The 20146-nt window shown below is 41.2% G+C and overlaps 1 protein-coding gene across 5 annotated transcripts in view; it reads right to left on the bottom strand.

The window, feature by feature from the left end:
* GAB1 (GRB2 associated binding protein 1) overlaps positions 1–20146 on the bottom strand; it is a 79581-nt gene that overhangs the window by 3025 nt on the left and 56410 nt on the right. For 2 of the 5 annotated variants that reach the window (XM_077934062.1, XM_077934066.1), the window contains exons 3-11: positions 18617–18830; positions 18039–18113; positions 15366–15967; positions 12824–12909; positions 11998–12304; positions 6316–6405; positions 2444–2537; positions 1733–1856; positions 153–272 (exon numbers count right to left, since the gene is read on the bottom strand). In XM_077934062.1, coding sequence (XP_077790188.1) covers positions 153–272; positions 1733–1856; positions 2444–2537; positions 6316–6405; positions 11998–12304; positions 12824–12909; positions 15366–15967; positions 18039–18113; positions 18617–18830 — 1712 coding nt within the window. The remainder of the gene's footprint in view (positions 1–152; positions 273–1732; positions 1857–2443; positions 2538–6315; positions 6406–11997; positions 12305–12823; positions 12910–15365; positions 15968–18038; positions 18114–18616; positions 18831–20146) is intronic. The other 3 variants (XM_077934064.1, XM_077934063.1, XM_077934065.1) reach the window with 3 other exon arrangements.

The following is a 20146-nucleotide window of genomic DNA, read 5'->3' as shown; positions in this document are numbered from 1 at the left end:
TTTCCCCTGTTCTGACAGTCTGACAATGCTGGAACAAAATCTATACTGGTGAAACATTTCTGCCAGTATGCCAGTGAACCTCTAGCAACATGTCTTGTTAACCCCAGAAAGGCACCTATATTGTCACTAATAAACCACTCAATTTTGTTTACCTTGCGAGGTGGGGTAGATTTTCCAGAATCTAAATCCAGATCTAAATATTCCACTTGCTTATCTTTAGGTTTTACCATAGGACTGCTTCCCCCATCGAGACTGCTGCTCCCAAACAGAACCTGAAATTATAATTAAAATGTTTAAGTCAGCAATGGTGACAACTTCAATGGAATGTAGTGCTCATTGCACAGCATGTGAGAAACAGACTAGACACATCACATTTTGCAACATGCCTTGTAACAAAGCCCTGAATATAAGCAAATCTGAAAATGAGGTAACAAAAATGTCATTCTTGAACTGTTTAACTACCTGTGTCCCATACTAACAAAGCTCTATATGTGCTATATATTTTATAGCAGTATCATACCTCAGAAGGTCATGGATTCATCTCGAAAAGTTATGGGAACTGTAGTTTGCCAAGGGTGTAGAGAGTTATTACTATAACTACAATTTATTACCCATGCCCCTAAGGTCCCAGGGCAGGTTACAACAATTAAAATACAACACTAATATTAATGTAATATTACACAATATTTAAAACCGTTTAAAACAACTAATAATTACAGAAATAAGGTGGGTCCATATCTCTATCTATCTATCTATCTATCTATCTATCTATCTATCTATCTATCATCTATCTACAGTGGTACCTCGGGTTAAGTACTTAATTCATTCCGGAGATCTGTTCTTAACCTGAAACTGTTCTTAACCTGAAGCACCACTTTAGCTAATGGGGCTTCCTGCTGCCGCTACGCCGCCACTGCACGATTTCTGTTCTCATTCTGAAGCAAAGTTCTTAACCTGAGGTAATATTTCTGGGTTACTGGAGTCTGTAACCTGAAGCACCTGTAACCTGAAGCGTATGTAACCCGAGGTACCAATCTATCTATCTATCTATCTATCTATCTATCTATCAATCATCTACCTATCTCTTCTATCTAGTTAGCTAGCTCAGGCGTCAAATGTCAGGGTAAAAAGGTGCATCTTCAGCATTCAACAAAAGCTATATAAGGAAGGTGCCAGACGCACTTCTGTGGAAAGGGAGTTCCACAACTTAGGGGTTGCCACAGAGAATGTCCTCTCCTGGGCCACCCCCTACCCTGAGCTTCTGAGGGCAGTGGAACAACCAAGAGGACACCTTCTGCCGATCTTACCTCCCAAGATGGCATGTAGGGGAGGAGAGGGTCTTTCAGGCATTTGGGCCCTGCATCATTTAGGGCTTTAAACACTAACATGAGCACCTTGAATTGGACCCAGAAATGAACCAGCAAACAAAGCTGTTGTTTTAAAACATGGGATATATGAGATCTGAGAAGAACCCAAGCCAGCAATCTGGCCACTTCATTTTGGACCAATTGAAGTTTCTGAGTCATCTTGAAGGGTGGCCCAATGTAGAGTGCATTAGAATAATCCAATCTGGAAGTTATCAGAGCATGTAGTATAGTGCCTCCTCCCCCCCAAAAAAAGTTGTGATGAGTGGTATGATACCACTTCAAATGTATAGTGCAGATGAGGTCCGTGACATCATTTTAGAAAGAGCTGCACAGTAAAGAGAGTATTTAAAATGAAAACTACATACTGGATCATCACTGGACTGATTTGGATTCATGGGTACATAATTCTCTTCACTGTCATGTGAATCACTGCTGGAAGTTGTGCTATGGACTGAATCTGGTCGGGGAGACAAAGGAAACCTGGAGGAACTAAAATAAAGAGACATTGGTTTTAAAAAGTAAAACTGGAACCATCTTATGTATGCTTTGTAGCTGTATTATTATATTTGTTTAAATAATATTTATACTTCCCCACCACACCTTTTTTAAAAAGAAATAAAAGTTCAATGAAGCTTACATAAAATACAATAAAAACCTCAGTAATAACCAAACAGAGGAACAGATTGAGAGATGATAATCATTACAGCAGTATCGAAATGTAATTAAAAAATCCCATTGTTGACAATGTGACATATATTTGTGTGTCGTAGGTTGTGAGACAGGATGCCAAGACACCAAGAAAATGTGGACCTTGGTATGAAAACTGGTTCTCATCGCTGCACTAGGGTATATGCTGCATTGAACATGTTAAGAAGTAATTCTGAATGAACATGTGTAATCTTACGCTGCAAAAACACACCAACCCAAAACACACAATCTCAACACTGTGAGACTTGTTTATAAGTAAGCATGCATAGAATTGGGGTGAAATGCTTCTTTTCACACCAAAGGTTTACTTGTATAATACACACACATCCACAAAAGCAAATATTTCTTAAAAGGGTAAGAAGACTTACTCTCGTGTAAAACTTCTGGTGATCGGAGATCTAACTGGAGCTGGCAATTCTTCCCATTCAGGGAGAGGTTTTATTTCTAGTGGTGCTGGTTTTACTATATAAAGAAGCAGACAAGTTTTAAAAATAATGTACTAGGAAAGAACTACAGTTCCTCAAAAGGAATTCTTACAATATTATTGCAATTCCCATTATTTTAAGGTCAGTGAGGAAATAATTCGGAATAGGAATGTGTTAAAATTAGAGAGCTTCTTCAAATACTTGAGTTTTATATACGTACATACTTTTAGTTTACTATCAAACACTAACTAATGGCTATTGCTAATTGAATGATGTAACAGCTAACAATTACTACATTTAGAAACATTAATGTATGAATCTACTCTATGAAGTGCCTCCAAATTTCACCTTTTTAGGCTCTTGTGACCACAGTGAGTCATTAACAATCTAAACTGAGTCAAACTCTCACATAAACAGCATGGTTGCTGTTTTGTACACAAACTGCTTTGTTACAGAAACTAGGAAGAAAGGGGCTTTTCTTTGCACCAATGTAAGCTCTTCAGGTCTGTTTGTCTTCTCTTACACATGCAGAATTGAATAGTTTTCATTAATGCGCATTAATAGGAAGAAGTAGCTTTGAGCCTTGAATGCTCCCCCTTCCACTCTTGTGCAGCAGAAGTTCAGTAGAATTTAGTTTTACTTTCCATGAATCCAGACTTATGATCCAGAGATCATGGTTTAAAATAAACTCTTATTTATTGAATGGTTTATTTTAAACCATTTAAAACTTTTGTCAATTTCACAACAACCCAACTTCAAAACATCTTGTTTTGAAACACACTAGAAGTTGTTTCAAACCATGATCTCTGTTTCATAAGGTACAAGAAGCCAGGATTCTAAATGCTGCCAAAGTCCTTCACCCAACCATGCAGGAAGAGAAAGAGATGGGGAATGTACAAGCCTGAGATTTATAGCAGCTCCTTCCTGCTTATGTATATAGGGCTAAGCCATGGTTTAGAATGAAATGTCCATACAAACACTGCCTTTCTGCATATTTATTTACTTTACAAATTTACACACCGTTTCACGGCCTGAGATCTTCAAGGGTGGGGTCACCGGGGTGTATAACCAAGCAGAGTTATATCTTGCAGGTGCATTTCTTAAAAATTGTCTTGATGTAGCATGATTATGTAGCTATCTTAAAGGTAAAGGTACCCCTGCCCGTACGGGCCAGTCGTGTCCGACTCTAGGGTTGTGCGCTCATCTCACTTAAGAGGCTGGGAGCCAGCGCTGTCCGGAGACACTTCCGGGTTACATGGCCAGCGTGACGAAGCTGCTCTGGCAAGCCAGCACCAGTGTAGCACACGGAAACGCCGTTTACCTTCCCGCTGTAAAGCGGTACCTATTGCACTTAGGGGTGCTTTCGAACTGCTAGGTGGGCAGGAGCTGGGACCGAAAGAGGGGAGCTCACCCCGCCACAGGGATTCGAACCACCAACCATGCGATCGGCAAGTCCTAGGCGCTGAGGTTTTACCCACAGCGCCACCCGCGTCCCTGTAGCTATCTTAAGGCTCTGCTAATTTGGGGGACAGGGCAATACTTCTTGGCAATTGAAAACAGTCCATATTAAAATTGCATAACTGCTATTTTACAAAATGAATAGCTATGGGTAATATTCAATGTTTGTCATTCTCAGAGGAGCCCCATTGAAATCTATTTCAGTGTGTACTCTGAGCATGTTAGTTGCACATCACCCTATACCCGCAGCCTTATCCTGCAATACCCCCCCCCCCAAATTGATCCCACCTTTCTAGGACTCATTGCAGTGTATCTGCAGGCTAGTTTATTTAGGATTAAAGAACAGTTTTAAGCACTTAGGTCAGTCACATACAGTAAATTATCTGCATATGGTGTTTCTGACAGACCTAATAAGTATGTACTCATAAGTACATTTGCCCTGTTTAGGGAAGTTTTTAAGGATTGATGCTTGTATGATATTTTTAGATATGTTGTAAGCCATCCAGAGTGGCTGGGGTGTAAATAATAAAATTATTATTATTACAGTCGTACCTTGGTTTTTGAACAGCTTAGTTCTCGAATGTTTGGCTCACGAATGCTGCAAACCCGGAAGTGACTGTTCCAGTTTGTGAACTATTTTTGGAAGCCGAACATCCGATGGGGCTTCTGCGGCTTCTGATTAGCTGCAGGAACTTCCTGCAGTCAATCAGAAGCCACGCTTTGGTTTCTGAATGTTTTGGAAGTCGAACCGACTTCTGAAACGAATTCTGTTCAACTTCCAAGGTACGACTGTATTATAAGTAAGAACCACTGACTTCAATGGGACTTATTCGTAAGTACAGTCATACCTTATGTTACGTTTGCTTCATGTTACGTTCTTTCAGGTTACGTCATGCGGCGACCCAGAAGTACCGGAAAGGGTTACTTCCAGGTTTCACCGCTCGCACATGCGCAGATGCGCAAAATGACGTCACTTGTATGTGCAAAAGTGGCAAATCGCAACCCACGCATGCGCAGACGCGCCGCTGCGGGTTGCGCTCTTTTCATGTTGCGAACGGGACTCCGGAACGGATCCCGTTTGCAACCAGAGGTACCACTGTATGTTTATGTAGCAGTACAGCCTTAAGCACTTTTCAGAATTTATGAGACTAGATAACAGGGATCTGTTTTGCAAATGCCCAAACAGAGTAGGGGACTGCACCATTCACAAGCTTTCAAGGCACTTGGTTTTCAGAGAAGTCTGAAGTAGCAGATTGTATTTAAAAGTGTCTTAAAACCCTCAGACAGATTCTAAAGTGTTCATGTGGTGATGGGGAACATCATTACTGTGAAGCACTTTTAACAAGTCCTCTGAATCATTTGAAAGTATAAACATGCAAATATATACTTCATATTTTGACATCAATGAACTTCACAGGAATTTTAAATTGTGCCTACACAAACATACCTAGGAGTAAGTCCATGGAAATGTAAGTGCTATGATATATACATTGTAAAGTAATGGTCTACAGTGAAAGCCTTTTCCTCTGATTCTTATTACCTAGCAGAGAGGAAAAGACATTCTGCATATACCTAAAGGGACTGTTCTTTGTCACATATTCCAGATTCTGGGGCTGTAGGAACATTGCCTATCTCAAATGGAGCTCCACACAGCTGCAATGTCTCCAAAGGCACCAATATTTTTTGAAAGCAATCTGAGCAGCAACTTGTCTGCTGATTGATGGCAGCGACAGTTGACAGCTGAAGACCTTTAGTAATAGATACATACTAGGAGCAGAAAAACTGCTTCATTCAAATAACAGTGAGATCCACAGCTAAGGTATGTGCTAAATGGTGATTTGGCCTTTATAACATGCTATTTTTCTAGCATTATTTAAAACCTCCCTCTCCAATGGGGCAATGCAGTAAACACTAGCCTATCTCAAATTTTCAGTGCTTGTTGTATATAGTTGGGTTTGGTTTTTTTAAAAAAGTATTGTAATACTAAAGTAGTCCAGAAAGATCCCAATAGCTGCATCCCAATAGTCACACTATCTGCACCTTCAAGCATTTCACATTAGAAAACGTTAGTTAAAATAACCTGGAGGCTGGAAATATATTTGAAAACAAACAGTTATACAATCATTAAGCAGGCAGAGCTAATTGCTGACTGAAGGAAAGATGCTTTTATGTACAGCATATTCCATTTTCTGTGTGCTAAGAATGCCTTTTCTTAAGCAGGAAATATTGTGGCTAACAAATAAGTGGACCAATAAATTGAGATAAGAGTAGCGACGACCATGTTTTTGTAAGAGTTTCCCTTTTAGAAAACATTTTCATACACAGCCCCAGATACCATGCAGTGCTGAAGTACATACCCTTTCTTCTTGTAGTAAATTCACCTATGGTTTGGGAATCTGTTCGCTCTAAACCATGTGGCTTAGGTCTTAAAATTTTAGGGCTCTGACCTAATTGGTAAAAAGAAGAGTCTCTCTTAATATAGTTTTTTATTAAAAAAAAATAACTGGAAAAAATGGAACCCTATAAACAAATTGCCAAGCCCCTTGCAGAAAGGTGATGCTTAGAAGCGAAAGCAAGCAGCTGGTGGAAAGAGTCCTGCAGTGTGGCAAAAGCACATGCTAGTGCATAAGCACGACATTCAGAATGCATGATGGAAACATGCATGGAAGAGACAATGTAAGAAGAGATGGTAGAATGCCATCAACTGATGGGTCTCCTTAATTACAGGAAGGAGGTTCACAGGTGGTGTTGGCATACCCCCTGAAAGGCCATGCACACAGTTTGAGAGTGCTCCTAGATTTGGAGCTGACTGAGGAAGTGCAGGGGGCATCGGTGACCAGGACCACTTTTCACCACCTTCTGCTGGTATGCCAAGTGCACCTCTATCTGGAGGAGGGGACCTTACAGCAGCAGTCCACGCTCTGGTCACATCCAGACTGCTGCAATGCACTCTACGTGGCACCACCTTCAAAGATGGTTCGGAAACTTCAGCTGGTCCAGAACTGGCCAAAAATGCACATCCAAAATGTATGTGAAGGGTCACTGTGGGCCACAATCTGTAATGGCCAAGTTCATGCTAATTCCTGTAGGAAAGTATCTTCTCTGTGTTGCTTTAAATACTGCTCTTTATGCCATAAAGCAGATTTTGGGGTAGTGTGGAAAGTTTCCAAAGAGCAATAATCATGCTTCGGATTAACCCCATTGGCTATAATACTGTGCTGCACTGGATACTGATGCATTTCTGGGATCAGTTTAGTTTTTTGACCCTGAAAACCTGCAATGATTTGAGCCCATGTTGTTTATTGGACTGCCTGTACCAATGTTATCCTGCTCACATTTAAAGAACTGCTTTTGAGGCTTACCCTGGCATGTCTGTCTCCTAGGTTGGTAAGATGGGTGGCCACAAGGGAGATGCCCTTCTCTGTGGTGGCCCCATGGCTATGGACCTCCTTCCCCTTGGATTATGTCAGATTTCTATATTGTAGGCTTTTTGCAAGGCCTGTAGATCTGGACTACCATCATGTGCTGGACTACCACCAAGTGGATGTCTCCACTGTCTTGTAGGAGAAAGATGATTAGATCATTATACTGGAAAAGATCATTATATTGGAGAAGACTTTCCAGCCAAATCAGTCTTCAAATACAAATGAAGCTGTTCCCCGGCTGCAGCAGCCAATGGGACCTCATATGTTCATGTTCTTCACTGCAGGCCATCTCCTTAGCATGCTAAGCTTAGAATCACTTTATGAAACAAAATTCCACGTAGAAAAATGCATGAAAACAGTATGTGATGATCAGACATGCATTACTACTAGATGTGCAGTGCACATGCTCAACCGATGGTGGTGGACACCTCCTGGTGAATGCATATCACATGTTCTGTGCACAGGTACTGATTCTGCCTCCGTGGGATGACTGCCAGTGTCAGGGTGAAACAGAGCAACTGTGCAAAGAATTTAATTTTGCCCCAAATGAGTGGATGTCTGCCACTAAAGATTGGGGGGGGGGGAGGTATGAACTCTGGGGAGAGTGAACTCTGCTATATACCAATGGTATGGAGCTAAACCTGCCTCCTATTCCTACTCCTCACCCCCCAATTTTTAACATTAATATGCTGTAAAAAAACAACAACACCTGTTTCTGATGCATTGGCCTGGCTCACACATCACTAAGACAAACTATGGCCTTCTGGGACCATGCAAATGTATGGGCTCCTCGAGAGGAGAGGAGCTCACAGCTGCTTTGCTCCTCTCTGGCCTTTTTTGTCCTTAGCAAAGCCATTATTTGTCATCTGAACATCGGTTTCTGGTTAAGTTTTCTCCTTGCTAATTACAAATAAAACTTGTTCTGGAGCAAGAAAGTAACTGCGCCAATTGGTTTTCTTTAAATAGGTATCTGTAAAACTGTGAATTACTGCAATTTAAAACCAAACAAAACCAAATCCAGGCATAATTTCTAATCCCCAAGATGCAGCATTGATTTACAGAGGACATCCCTTTTTAGCTGTTAACAATAGACCTGACTTCCTTTTGGTGAAGACGCATTCACAAACTTGTGCTTGTCCTAGTGTACTTACTGTATCTTATTGTGCTGAACTGTATCAAACCATAGCTTTTAATGCATTTATCGTTGACTGGTTATATGCATTGCCATTTTAATTTCCTTGTTAACAGCCTTGCAGATCATTATTATTTGAAATGCAACCATAAATAAAATAAAAGTTAAAAAAAATGTAGAAGACTTTGTTAGCTCTTCTTTATATCCCTTATATTGTCTTGAGGTCACAAGTCATTCAAGTGGGGAACAGTCCATTAGTCATACTGAACCATGTTAATATCCATGTATATCTGGCTTAAACAGTTTGTGGGTTACAATCTATTCTAGTCTACTCTACTACAGTAACCTAAAATTGTCAGTCATCTTGAGGGCTACAGAACTGAATATAAATTTTAAATAAATAAAACAAAACCTTATCAAAGAGACTTTCAACTTAGTTACCTACTATTAGATTATTTAATACACAGAAAAAGCAATGCTGTTTACCAGTCACAGGGAAAGGTTATTTATAAACAGGGTAAATTAAAATTTAGTCAGGAGTTAACCTATAGTATTGGACCCTAAGGTAAGTTGGCATAAAGAAAGTCATGGAAGGAAAGTTCTCTCTCTCTCTCTCTCTCTCTCTCTCTCTCTCTCTCTCTCTCACACACACACACACACACACACACACAGAGAGAGAGAGAGAGAGAGAGAGAGAAAGAGAGAGAAAGAGAGAGAGAGACTCACTTACAACCTATTTCCCACTGCTGAGGATAACTCCCAGTCATCCACAGAGGCCTTTCAGGGGTGCAGGTTGATGCAAGAAGGAGAATGAGAAAGGAGCTTTCCTTCCACGAACTTCCTTAATTAAGCTTCTCTTGATATCCAAGCAAGAGGCACTTTAAAGATCCAACCTAGATATCTCTAGGGCAGAATACTAGACAGCTGTCATTAGTTAAGCAAGTTAAAAGTTTCCTAGCAGTGCTCACCATGTATCACTGCATATGAAATGCTATGTTACTATCTTGAAAGAGACAGGTATATAAACTAAAAAAAAGCAATGTTACATCCTTGTTTTAACACAGCTTCAAAGACAGGAGCACAGGACAAACCCAAGAACCAAATCTGAAAGTGAAATTTGCTTTCTGTTTTGCCTTATATAAAGGGAGGAGCACGTATATGCATGTATATTCATATATAAAGTTATAGAACTGCTGTTATCTTTTCCAAGCCGGCACGCAACAACTGTCTTTTCTCTATATGTTCAATTTATAAATGCAAAAGTATCAAATTCGGTGGGTGGGAGGAAGACCTCATTCTTCCACCTCCAGCATCAGAGGCCCTATACCTCTTAATACCAGCTGCTGAGGAACATGAATGGGGAATGGTACTGTGCTCATGTCCTTCTTGTGGACTTCCCCAAAGGCATCTGACTGGCCCCTAAGAGAACAGAATGCCTGTCTAGATGAGCTTCCTTCATCCATATGTACTAACAAACGCATTCTCAGTTCTAGATTATATTCCAAGTTCAAAGCATGGTGTTTTTTAACCTGCATTTTGCCATCAAATAGTTTTCTGTACTATTGGCTTACAGCTTAACAATGATCAATATTGCAGCATCTCAATATAGCTCTGCTGAAAGAAAAGGCCGATAGCAGGATAGACGGCAACAATGCTGAGCAAGAAAGGAAATGCACATTTCAAACAAGATCTTTCTGAGAACTTTGATCTCATCCATCCCTTTAACTGCAAGCACTCTTCTTTTTCATTCTTTATTACCAACCAATTCAATACGGTTTGTTTTTGTTTTTGTTCCATTTAACTAATAGATTTTAGATGAATGCCACCCAGTAGTGCTGAGAGGTAACAGGGATTTTCCCAAGCTGGAATCCAATTTGCTAGCAATGCTGCTTGCAACATACCATCACCAACACATGCAAGCTTTGAGAGGTTTAAGCGGCAGAAAGCATAATTACCCCAAATGCATAATTCAATAGACACAGTGCTGTCAAAAACATTCTTGAAATGACATTGATTTCTGACACATATATGCTTAAACATTTGGTGCCTTTTAGTTTTTTTAAATTAAAACTTGCTTGTCTCCGTATGGCCATTTCCCCTGTGAATGAGCCACAGTGAGCCTTGGGTTCATATACTTCCCTTAATCATTTCCCTCAACATGCAGGTCAGGAGTTGGTGTTTAGAAGCTTCTGCTTAGGCTTTTACTTTAATCACAGTTTGCCATGTTAGCTGAATGTTGCTGTTACCAGTAAATATGATTAGTTATAAAAACCCAATTTCAATCAATTATGGCGTGAATAGAAACTAGCCATACAGTTAAGGTTCATCACAGTTTGTTGGTCTGGATGTGATTAAGCAAACGCAGAAGCCTCTGCACTGCCGCTTCCAGCCACATGGAGAAAGGTGAGAGGGTGCAAGCCAGACGCTGCATACAACACATTCCTCCTGGTCCACATTATGCTAAAGTAGTGTGATGCGTGAATGCAGCCATTATTTCACAATACATTACACTGGCCAGTGCTGCTAGGTTAGGTAGCTTCTGGTACAGCCTTCCAGAGGGCTCTTCCTCATTTATGGAAATAGCTGTTAACTGGGAGAGGAAGATTCATGATGCCAAATGCAAACAGCTAAGTATTTGACCCTTCAGAAAGGCATATGCGCATAGAAACTCATACATTTAAATAGACAGTACAGAAAATCTGACGGTCAGCTGCCCCCAGGTTGTTTGTAATTGTGAATTGTGGATTTTATGTGAATGAAAAAGAATGCAAAACTGCTAATACTTAACATATGCCTACCTGCTAAGGCAGGCTTCCTCAACCTCGGCCCTCCAGATGTTTTTGGCCTACAACTCCCATGATCCCTAGCTAGCAGGACCAGTAGTCAGGGATGATGGGAACATCATCAAAACATCTGGAGAGCCGAGATGCCTGTACTAAGGTTTTTGTAAATGCTATTTTTAAAGCAGCAGCATCTGTATTATGTATGGAATGTAAGAACCGCAGCTATTATATATCCCTATCATCTGAATGTGCACTTTTGCTAGCCTTACCAAAAAATAAAAATAAAAGTATAAGTCAGGCTTCCTCAACCTCGACCCTCCAGATGTTTTGAGACTACAATTCCCATTGTCCCTGACTCCCGGTCCTGCTAGCTAGGGATCATGGGAGTTGTAGGGCAGAGTTTGAAGAAGCCTGGTTTAAGTGGATTCTAAACACAAATGAAAATGCAGGTTCTGATCCAGTCACAGTTTTTTCCACATATGATGAGAAGTAGCAGTACAATCTAGTGATGAATCAAAACAACCGTAAATATATTCAGTGTCGAGGTCTGTGTGTTTTAAAGGAAACTGTAAACTGTTAATATTGCTGCTTCAATTTCAAGCAGGATTTTATTGTGTGGAACAAGATGGGTGGGTGGAAGGACAAAACGAGGATCATGAAACACTCAAGAGTGGTTGGCAGTGCATGCCCCTTCCTTACCTTTCCTGTCTGGCTTGAGGTTCCTATCCACTGGTGGTGGTTCACATTCAGCAACAGGCACAGGCCGCCTGGGAGGGGTCTTGGGACTCGACCTAAACCCCATGTGTGCTGGCGGAGGGACTTGCATTCCAAACAGGGAAAAGTCAAAAGTGCCAGGAGTCATCGGCACATAGTTCGTCATTTCCTGGAAAGGTTCAGTAAAACTGCTAGAATGCTGCCGCGGGGGAGAGTTTGGGTTCATGGGGACATAGTTTTCATCCAATTCTTCACTTGAAACGCTTCCCACAGTCAATAGGCTTTTATTTTTCTGGGAAACAAAAATGATTCCGATAGCAAGAAATTAAACAACATTCTGAACAGGTGAACAGAAATTTAGCGTACATATATTGCACAACACCTGACCAGTCTCAAAACATTTGTGTGTCTTTGTTTTTCCTTTTGCAGGTTCTATGGAATCGCTTTGCCCCATTTGCATTGTACAAGCTCCAGCCAGGATCTACATTTTGTCTCTATCTTGTAACTGACTGCCACACTCTACATGTTTTTAGTCAGGTGGTGTGTGTGTGTGTGTGTGTGTGTGTGTGTGTGATGTGAGCTATGCAGCTTCCCATGTTCTTAACCGCTATCCCCATCACTTACCTCCCCTCCCTCCCAAGACTCAATTGCCTCCCCTGTTGTCTCACACAACACTATGAGCTAGCCCACTTATCATATTAAGAACAAAGCATTCTGTGTAGAAGGATTTCACAGCCCTGCCTCCATCCGTATCAGAGTATACATAAGCAGATATGCCTTGTGCTAATGTTGAAAATCAAAACATACTTACAAAGTGGTTATGAAAACCTTCCAATGAGCTTGATCTGTCATTCGGAAATGTCCGTGGAATAAAATAGCAATCTTGAGAACCCATATCTAAAGAAAGGGGAAGAAAGAAAGCATTGTTTTCGCCTCCTTTTTACACCTGGTGGCATAACACACACCATTAGCTGCAAATAGCACAAGGGGGGAAATTTATTGGATGTTATTTTGCTGCTGTCTATGTCTGGTTATGCAGTCTGAATGCAAGCCACTACCAATCCTAAAATCTGGAAGTAACGAAAGCACCCAGACCACATGAAGGAGAAGAAAGTGAGGAGAAACTTTAAAATCTTAATTGCTTCAGAAAGCCAGGCCATCGCCGAAACTCTTGAGCGCCTTTATAGAGTCGGGAAATGGTTGAGGGCATCCATATGTGTTATTTATAAGGTGCGATCCTTGCACATGGTACTTTGCAGATCACACAGTAAACTCTTTGGAGAAGATTATTAAACTGGATAAAGAAAAGAAAAATGCAAGGCAAGCAGAAAAGAAGGGAAAATGTAAGAGCTATATATAATGAGTTCGGGTGTGCCATTAGACAACTTCAGTTTATATAAGGTTGGGAAAGTTTATTTTAAAATTGTGGAGGCCATCTTATTAGGTACCTGTGATTGATTCCAGACCTCCAAAAAGCATAATGTCAACATCCACTAACTTCTGCAAACTCAGTAAATATTGTTTTAAAAAATCTGTTCAGGTTAAGTACAAAGTAGGTCAAGAGTTTTTGAGGTCTATCACGTCCACCAACTTTTTTTGAAACAGATCCTTAAAAAACAACAACAGGGAGCTATAACAATAATCACAGTCTATATATCTTGAATTTCTTATATAGTGTATCTTAGCAGTTCATGTAGCACATCTTTTATTTTTTATTTGTTTGTTGCATTTACATACCACCTTTCCTTCCAAGGAGCTCAGGATGCTGTACAATGTACATGGTTCTCCTCCTTCCCATTTCACCCTCACAACAACCCTGTGGTGTAGGTTAGGCTGAGAGACTGTGACTGGCCCAAGGTCACTCTGTGAGCTTCATTGGCTGAGTGGGGATTCGGACCTCAGTCTCAGAGCTCAAAGTCCAAAACTCGAACCATTACACCACACAGGCACATCATACATCAGTATATTTGTAACGTGAATTCAGAGTTGCACTGTCTTGATTCTTGCACAAAGAGATTTCTGCTCACAGGTTCCTGCTTCTCAGCTCCCAAACAATACCCTACATTTAAGATCTTCACTGATTTACAAGGAAGGTGAAGTAATTACCTATATGAAAAGTTTTCGCTGGCTGGAAATCATCTTTGTAAAAAAATAAAAATGAATTTCTGATGATTCAGATTAAGTAAGAAAGGGAAAGGGAAAGGATCCCTGGATGATTTAGTCCAAGTCAAAGGTGACTATGGACTACGGTGCTCATCTCGTTTCAGGCCAAGGGAGTTGGCGTTTGTCCACAGAAAGCTTTCCAGGTCATGTGGCTAGCATGACTAAACCGCTTCTGGTGCAATGGAACACCATGACAGAAACCAGAGAGCATGGAAACGCCATTTACCTTCCCGCCACAGCAGTACCTATTTATCTACTTGTACTGGTGTGCTTTCGAACTGCTAGGTTGGCAGAAGCTGGGACAAAGTTATGGGAGCTCACCGCATTGCGCAGATTTGAACGGCCGACCTTCCGATTGGCAAGCCCAAGAGGCTCAATGGTTTAGACCACAGTGCTGCCCGCTCCCTCCAGATTAAGTAAACCACATTAAGTGTGGTGTTGTGGTTAGAAAGTTGGACTAGGAACTGAGAAATTAGGGTTCAAATCCTCACTCAGCCATGAAGCTTCCAGAGTGACCTTGGACTAGTCACTGCCTCTCAGCCTAACCTACCTCACAGGGTTGTTGTGGGGATTAAATGAGGAGGGAGAGAACAATGCACACCACCTTGAACTCCTTAGAAAAAAGGTGGGATCTGAATACAAGCAAGCAAACACTTGGAAGCCAAAATGAGAAGTTGTGAGTCCACTTAACTATCTGCCAAAGGAAAACATAGCCTGAGTCAACAGGCCTCAACCATTGCAAAGCAATCTCAGAGGTAATTTGCAATGGAGAAAAGAAAGGACTGCTAAATCCTGCAAGTAGCTTTTCGCCTAGAATATCCCTGCTTCCAGCTGTTTTTATCCCTGCAGAGTTCAAAGCCTGTATTTTCAAGATAAACCCAGGTCTGGAACACTACAAAGTGTATAAGCAGCTGGGGAAGCACCACGGAGAAAGCAACTAGGAATAGAAAAGTTAAATACACCTTTCCTGCCCCTCTCCTCAATGCAAATTTCCCTCTCTCAAGAGAATATTGAGAATCAGTCTGTGGGAACTGAGGTGTGATTTCGCACAGCTGAAGTGTAATGTGTAGTTTCCCCCCAAGAACCAAGATTTCCAGGGCAGATCTTGCTCTTTTTTTAGAGAGGCTGAATTTTGGCAGCACCTCAAGGAACATTTGTGTTAAAGCATAGCCAGATGAAAGAACACTAACCTTTACGAAATATATTCAAATCCATGGTGGAAATTGTGTTGCTGCGCGATGGGGGCATTCCGCCCGTAGGGATGCAGTAGCTGCTATCAGTGTCTGAGGAAGTGCGGGAGATATTGCACACCTCCACAGGTGAGCGGTCCGAAGGATGGTGAGGTTTTGGTGGCCGAGGTGGAGGGACATCTGGAATAGTCTCTAGCTTCGAACTCTGAGCCAATGTTCCTTCTGGGAAAGTTCGTGGAATCTGGTACGTACTTCCAGGTGTTGGGGGAATGTCATAACTAATGGAGAAAGCCTTCAGTTGTGCATCAAGAGAAGATGCTGCAGATGGAACACTGAAAACATGTTGCTCTCCATCTGCATCAGTCCCAGAAGGAGATGGCTTCGGTAAAACATCATGCGAATAACTCCTTGGCAAATTATAAAGGCTGCCATCCACAGATACGGAGGCAGCTCTCGGCGGGGGAGAGTCATAGACACTTTGCTGTTGAAAAAACCCATTCACTGCATGCTTGTTCAGCGACTGTACAGATGTTTTATGGGAAGGCACATTATCATTGCAGTCTGTTTCTGAAGAGGCAGTTTTTGCTGTGTCAGACTGTGACCTAAATGCAAGATTTTTTTTTAAAAAAGAAAGTAATTTCTTGGCATATCCCAAGTTTATTACAGGAACTTTTGCACATTTTGCAAAATAATCAGCTGAAAACAGTGAATCACAACTGTAAACTATAACTAATAGTTTGATTTTATGTGAATCACATTCATGCACCTATAACATATGGACTCTTTATACTAGAAGGGGAAGTTTCTTATTGTGTTAAAAAGGGTGAAATCACAAGGGCTGCATATGCATACATGTCACTCTCATTCTAATGTCTGCATCCAAAGAATAGCTACACAATGATCCTCTGTATTTCTGCACTGTACACTGCCAAAGTCTCAGTTCCTATCTGTCTTGTAGATTTCGGGTGGGAAGGGTATTACAAGGGTAGTTGGGGTGGAGGGCCAAAAATCACACAAGTTGAAAATAAATCAGGTGACCATTTCCTAAATTAATATTTGCAAAGCTGGTTACAGTCAAAATGTGAAGATAATTTGGAACATGTTGGTTAAGTCTTAAATTCACCCCCCTGGGCTCCTTTGGGATAAAGGGCGGGATATAAATTGAATAGATAAATAAATGTTAGGTACTATTTTTAGTCACAATATACACCCTAAATAACTAAACAAGATTATTATTTTTCAATTTTGAAGTATACACATCAGTCATTTCAACTGTGAGATTTTCGATTTCAGTTTGAGAGCTTTAGTTTCATCCTTTTTATTTAAATACTTTTTGTTTTTTAAAGCAAGCAAGCTTCATGCTATAATAAGGGGAAACCCTGTTAAGATGAGACAGGAACTGAGACGATTTGCAAATTGTAACCTGTTGCTATATGCAGTATTGATTGCATTTTGTGGCCATTCATAAAACCACTATATAACACACAGAGAGAAGATGTTTATGTTCTAAAATCAGCAAACCTATCTTGCTCACATAGCAGGGAATTAAAAGTGAAAAAGCCTGTATACTTAAAGGAGGCTGAGGCATGAAATGCTGGAATTTGTTGACACAGGGCTGCATTGGCACATCACAGGGATGCTAACTCTTGGCACTCCAAAAGTTGGTGGACTACAACTTACACCATCCTTTAATGAGGCCATGCTGGTTGGAGCTGATAAGAGCTAGGAGTCCAATGACATCAGGAGGGTCACAGGTTAGCCAGCCATGCAGTGTACCATACTTAATGTTTCCCTCAAACACGTGGCTGGGCTCCTGCTTCACTCCTCCCCTAGTATGATGAGCATCACCTCCTCCCTGGAGCTCAACCACGCCCCCTGGGTTAATGTTACTTCCAAACTAGGAATTGTGATTTGCTTCATTCCAAACGAACCGTGATGTGGAGCCAAGGCTTTTTAATCAGCTTAGCAATCATAATTGGTTTGGCACGGAAAAACCACAGTCCCCATGTGGAAGTCACATTAAGCCAGGGGTCTTGATTCTCCGACATGCTAATGGGGAGGAGCAATATGCAAGCCACCTCAAAGCCCACAGTGGAGCATTAACTACGGCTTACTATGACATGCTAACTGGAACGGTATGAATAGCATGGCTACCTGTCATTTGGGGCTGGGCTGGGAAGGCAACTGTTGGATTTTTGTGGGGGGAAAGAAAAAAGAGCAGAATACAAAGAATGCAGGGCAGCCACAGCATTCTTCAGTTATGCATAGTAATAAAATAATAATGATAATAATAATAATGATAATAATAATAATAATAATAATAATAATAATAATAATAATAATAATACCCTGCTCATCTGACTGGGTTGCCCCAGCCACTCTGGGGAGTTTCCAACATAATATACAAAAACACCTCCAAGGATTCTTCTCTGAATCATTTTAAAAAGCACCCCCCCCCCAAAAAAAATGCCCACAAAAGCACAAACAGCTTTGCACACCGAAACACAACCCTTTTTGTATGCTTGGATCCTCCAGGTGGTTATTATTTGCATTGCTTATTAAAATTTCACAGCACAACGTGCAACACACGCACACTGAAATTGATTCAAGCAAGTTATAGCTTTGAGGTTAAAGTCCAAGCACAAGATCCCAAACAATTCACATTACACTCACTGCAAGGGAATCTTTTTACTTTCAAAATCCTCCAGCAGTAAATACTCCTCCCCTTCTTCAGAGATTATGTATGAGCTGGTTTACAAGTGCATGATAAAAATTGAGAGAGGTCAGCAACACAAACTATTTTGAACAAAAAGCAGCCTAGTTCTTGGAAAAATCATGGATAAAATTTGTTTCCCCCCCCCCCCCCCCCAAAAAAAGTGTACTGATGTTAAGATAGGCAAGTAATCTGAAGGTTTGTAGCACCTTGACCATGGTGTGCCATAGGGAGTAGATTAAGTGCACAATAAACCCACTGAAATAAAAGGGTATACATACGCACTTATCCATTTGTCAGACAGGGGCCATGTTTTGTGAGGGGTTTTTAAAGGACCAAATAATATAGTGAAATCAATACATTGTCACTGTCAGTGGTTAGATGGCAACACTAAGTCTGTCCAAGACTGATGAGCATCAAATGCCATTGCAAGTGGAGGAGATAGGCTTTTGCAAGACGTGTTCAAACTGCAACAGCAGCAGCCAATGTCGGATTTGTCACCATAAGCACTTTTATGAGGGAGGAAGTTAACATTTACCTTGTGGGTTCAGGCTTCTTGCTCTGACAGTTAATTAGTAACAGGTAGTCTTGTGGATCTTCTTGACTTGAGGCAGACTCTGATGGTGGGATGTTAATTAGCTGGTATGGAGGAGGTAGGGATGGTTCTGCTTGCACAGATGGCAGGGAAGTGTTGACAGCCGAGGGCAATTCGGCAGGCGCCTGTAGAGAACTGCCAGGTAGCTTCACAGCATCTACGAATGCAAAAAGCATGCAGCAGCATTCAATCCTTGCTTAATTGCATTTAAGTCTCTTTAAATCAGAGCCAAGCCCAGCTGAAGCCTTTGAAAAATCAATTAATCATGAGATGCTCAGTCAATTAATGTGATTTGCATTTGAATAAATGCTACATTACTAAGGGGGGCAAATGACATTACAAGCCTGTAATGTAGCCTGCTGTTAATATCCCCATACTGGGGTGGATGCAACAAGTGCCCTATGTTGGAAGGAGTGGTGGCCTGTTCCTTGAAACACCCCTTTTCCTGCCAGTGGGTTGATCCAAAGCTCCATTCAAAGCAAGAGCACGGCATGGCTAGCCAAGCCATGTAGGCACCCCACTTTCAATGGTCTCTCCCGTCAGATATTCAGGCCAGTTGGGGGAAATGTGCATGCCCTACTCATCATCTTGCCAGCTTCACCTAGGCAGCTGCTTCTTTCTTCCACTCTTCTTCTTGCCAGTTGGGAGAAGGGTCTAATCCTGTTTTAAGGCAGTGTAAATTGGTGGCCATCAGCACATCTTGTGGTAATGAATTCCATAGTTTAACTACTTGCCTTGCGCTGGGGGATACAGATTACCTGTCTTGAGGTGAGAACAGCTAGACCCAACCACTATCATGGGTCAAGAGTTGCGTCTGACTGCTTACTGTTTCAAATGTGTCCCTTGGTGAATCTGCATGCTAAATTCTAACATCAGAAAGCCACAGCAAATGACCCCCCAAAGACCTCTCAGAATAGCAAAATATTCATTTCTACTCCCTGTACCAACAACATAACATCTGCGTGTTTCTTAAACGCCACCCCATGTTGGTGTAGCACACTGTACAATACACATAAACTGGATCTTTCCCAATATCCAGCTTTACATATGAGCAGAAAATTACCACCAACCTTTTGAGAAATAATAAATAATTTAAAGGCAGCGTGAACATGTTTTAGATACCAGCTCCACCCCTCCACAATGATAAGACCTTAAGCAATGTCAGATTCAGACACAGAGATGGAGGCACACTTCACAGAACACGGGAAGAGGCAACGGAAAGTGATGAATCAGCTACAAACAAAATTGTCTTGCACTGCAACTCGTTTTCAGGAATGAGTCACTTAGGACATCTGTACAGAAGCAAAACAATCTGACTGCACTTCAAATGGATACCAAGTAGAAATGTGCAGATACAATGGCAATGGACGTTAAGTGATTAGCTTACAAAGGAGCATGGGACAAAAGGAGTTTTGTCTGCAAGCTGTAAACCATGCAAATTCAGAGCACATCATCCAAAGCAGGGAGTACATC

This window comes from Podarcis muralis, chromosome 9, assembly GCF_964188315.1.
Source record: "Podarcis muralis chromosome 9, rPodMur119.hap1.1, whole genome shotgun sequence".
In the NCBI taxonomy this organism is placed as follows: Eukaryota; Metazoa; Chordata; class Lepidosauria; order Squamata; family Lacertidae; genus Podarcis; species Podarcis muralis.
The sequence above is the reverse complement of the archived record's forward strand: the minus strand, read 5'-3'. Positions and strand labels throughout refer to the sequence as shown.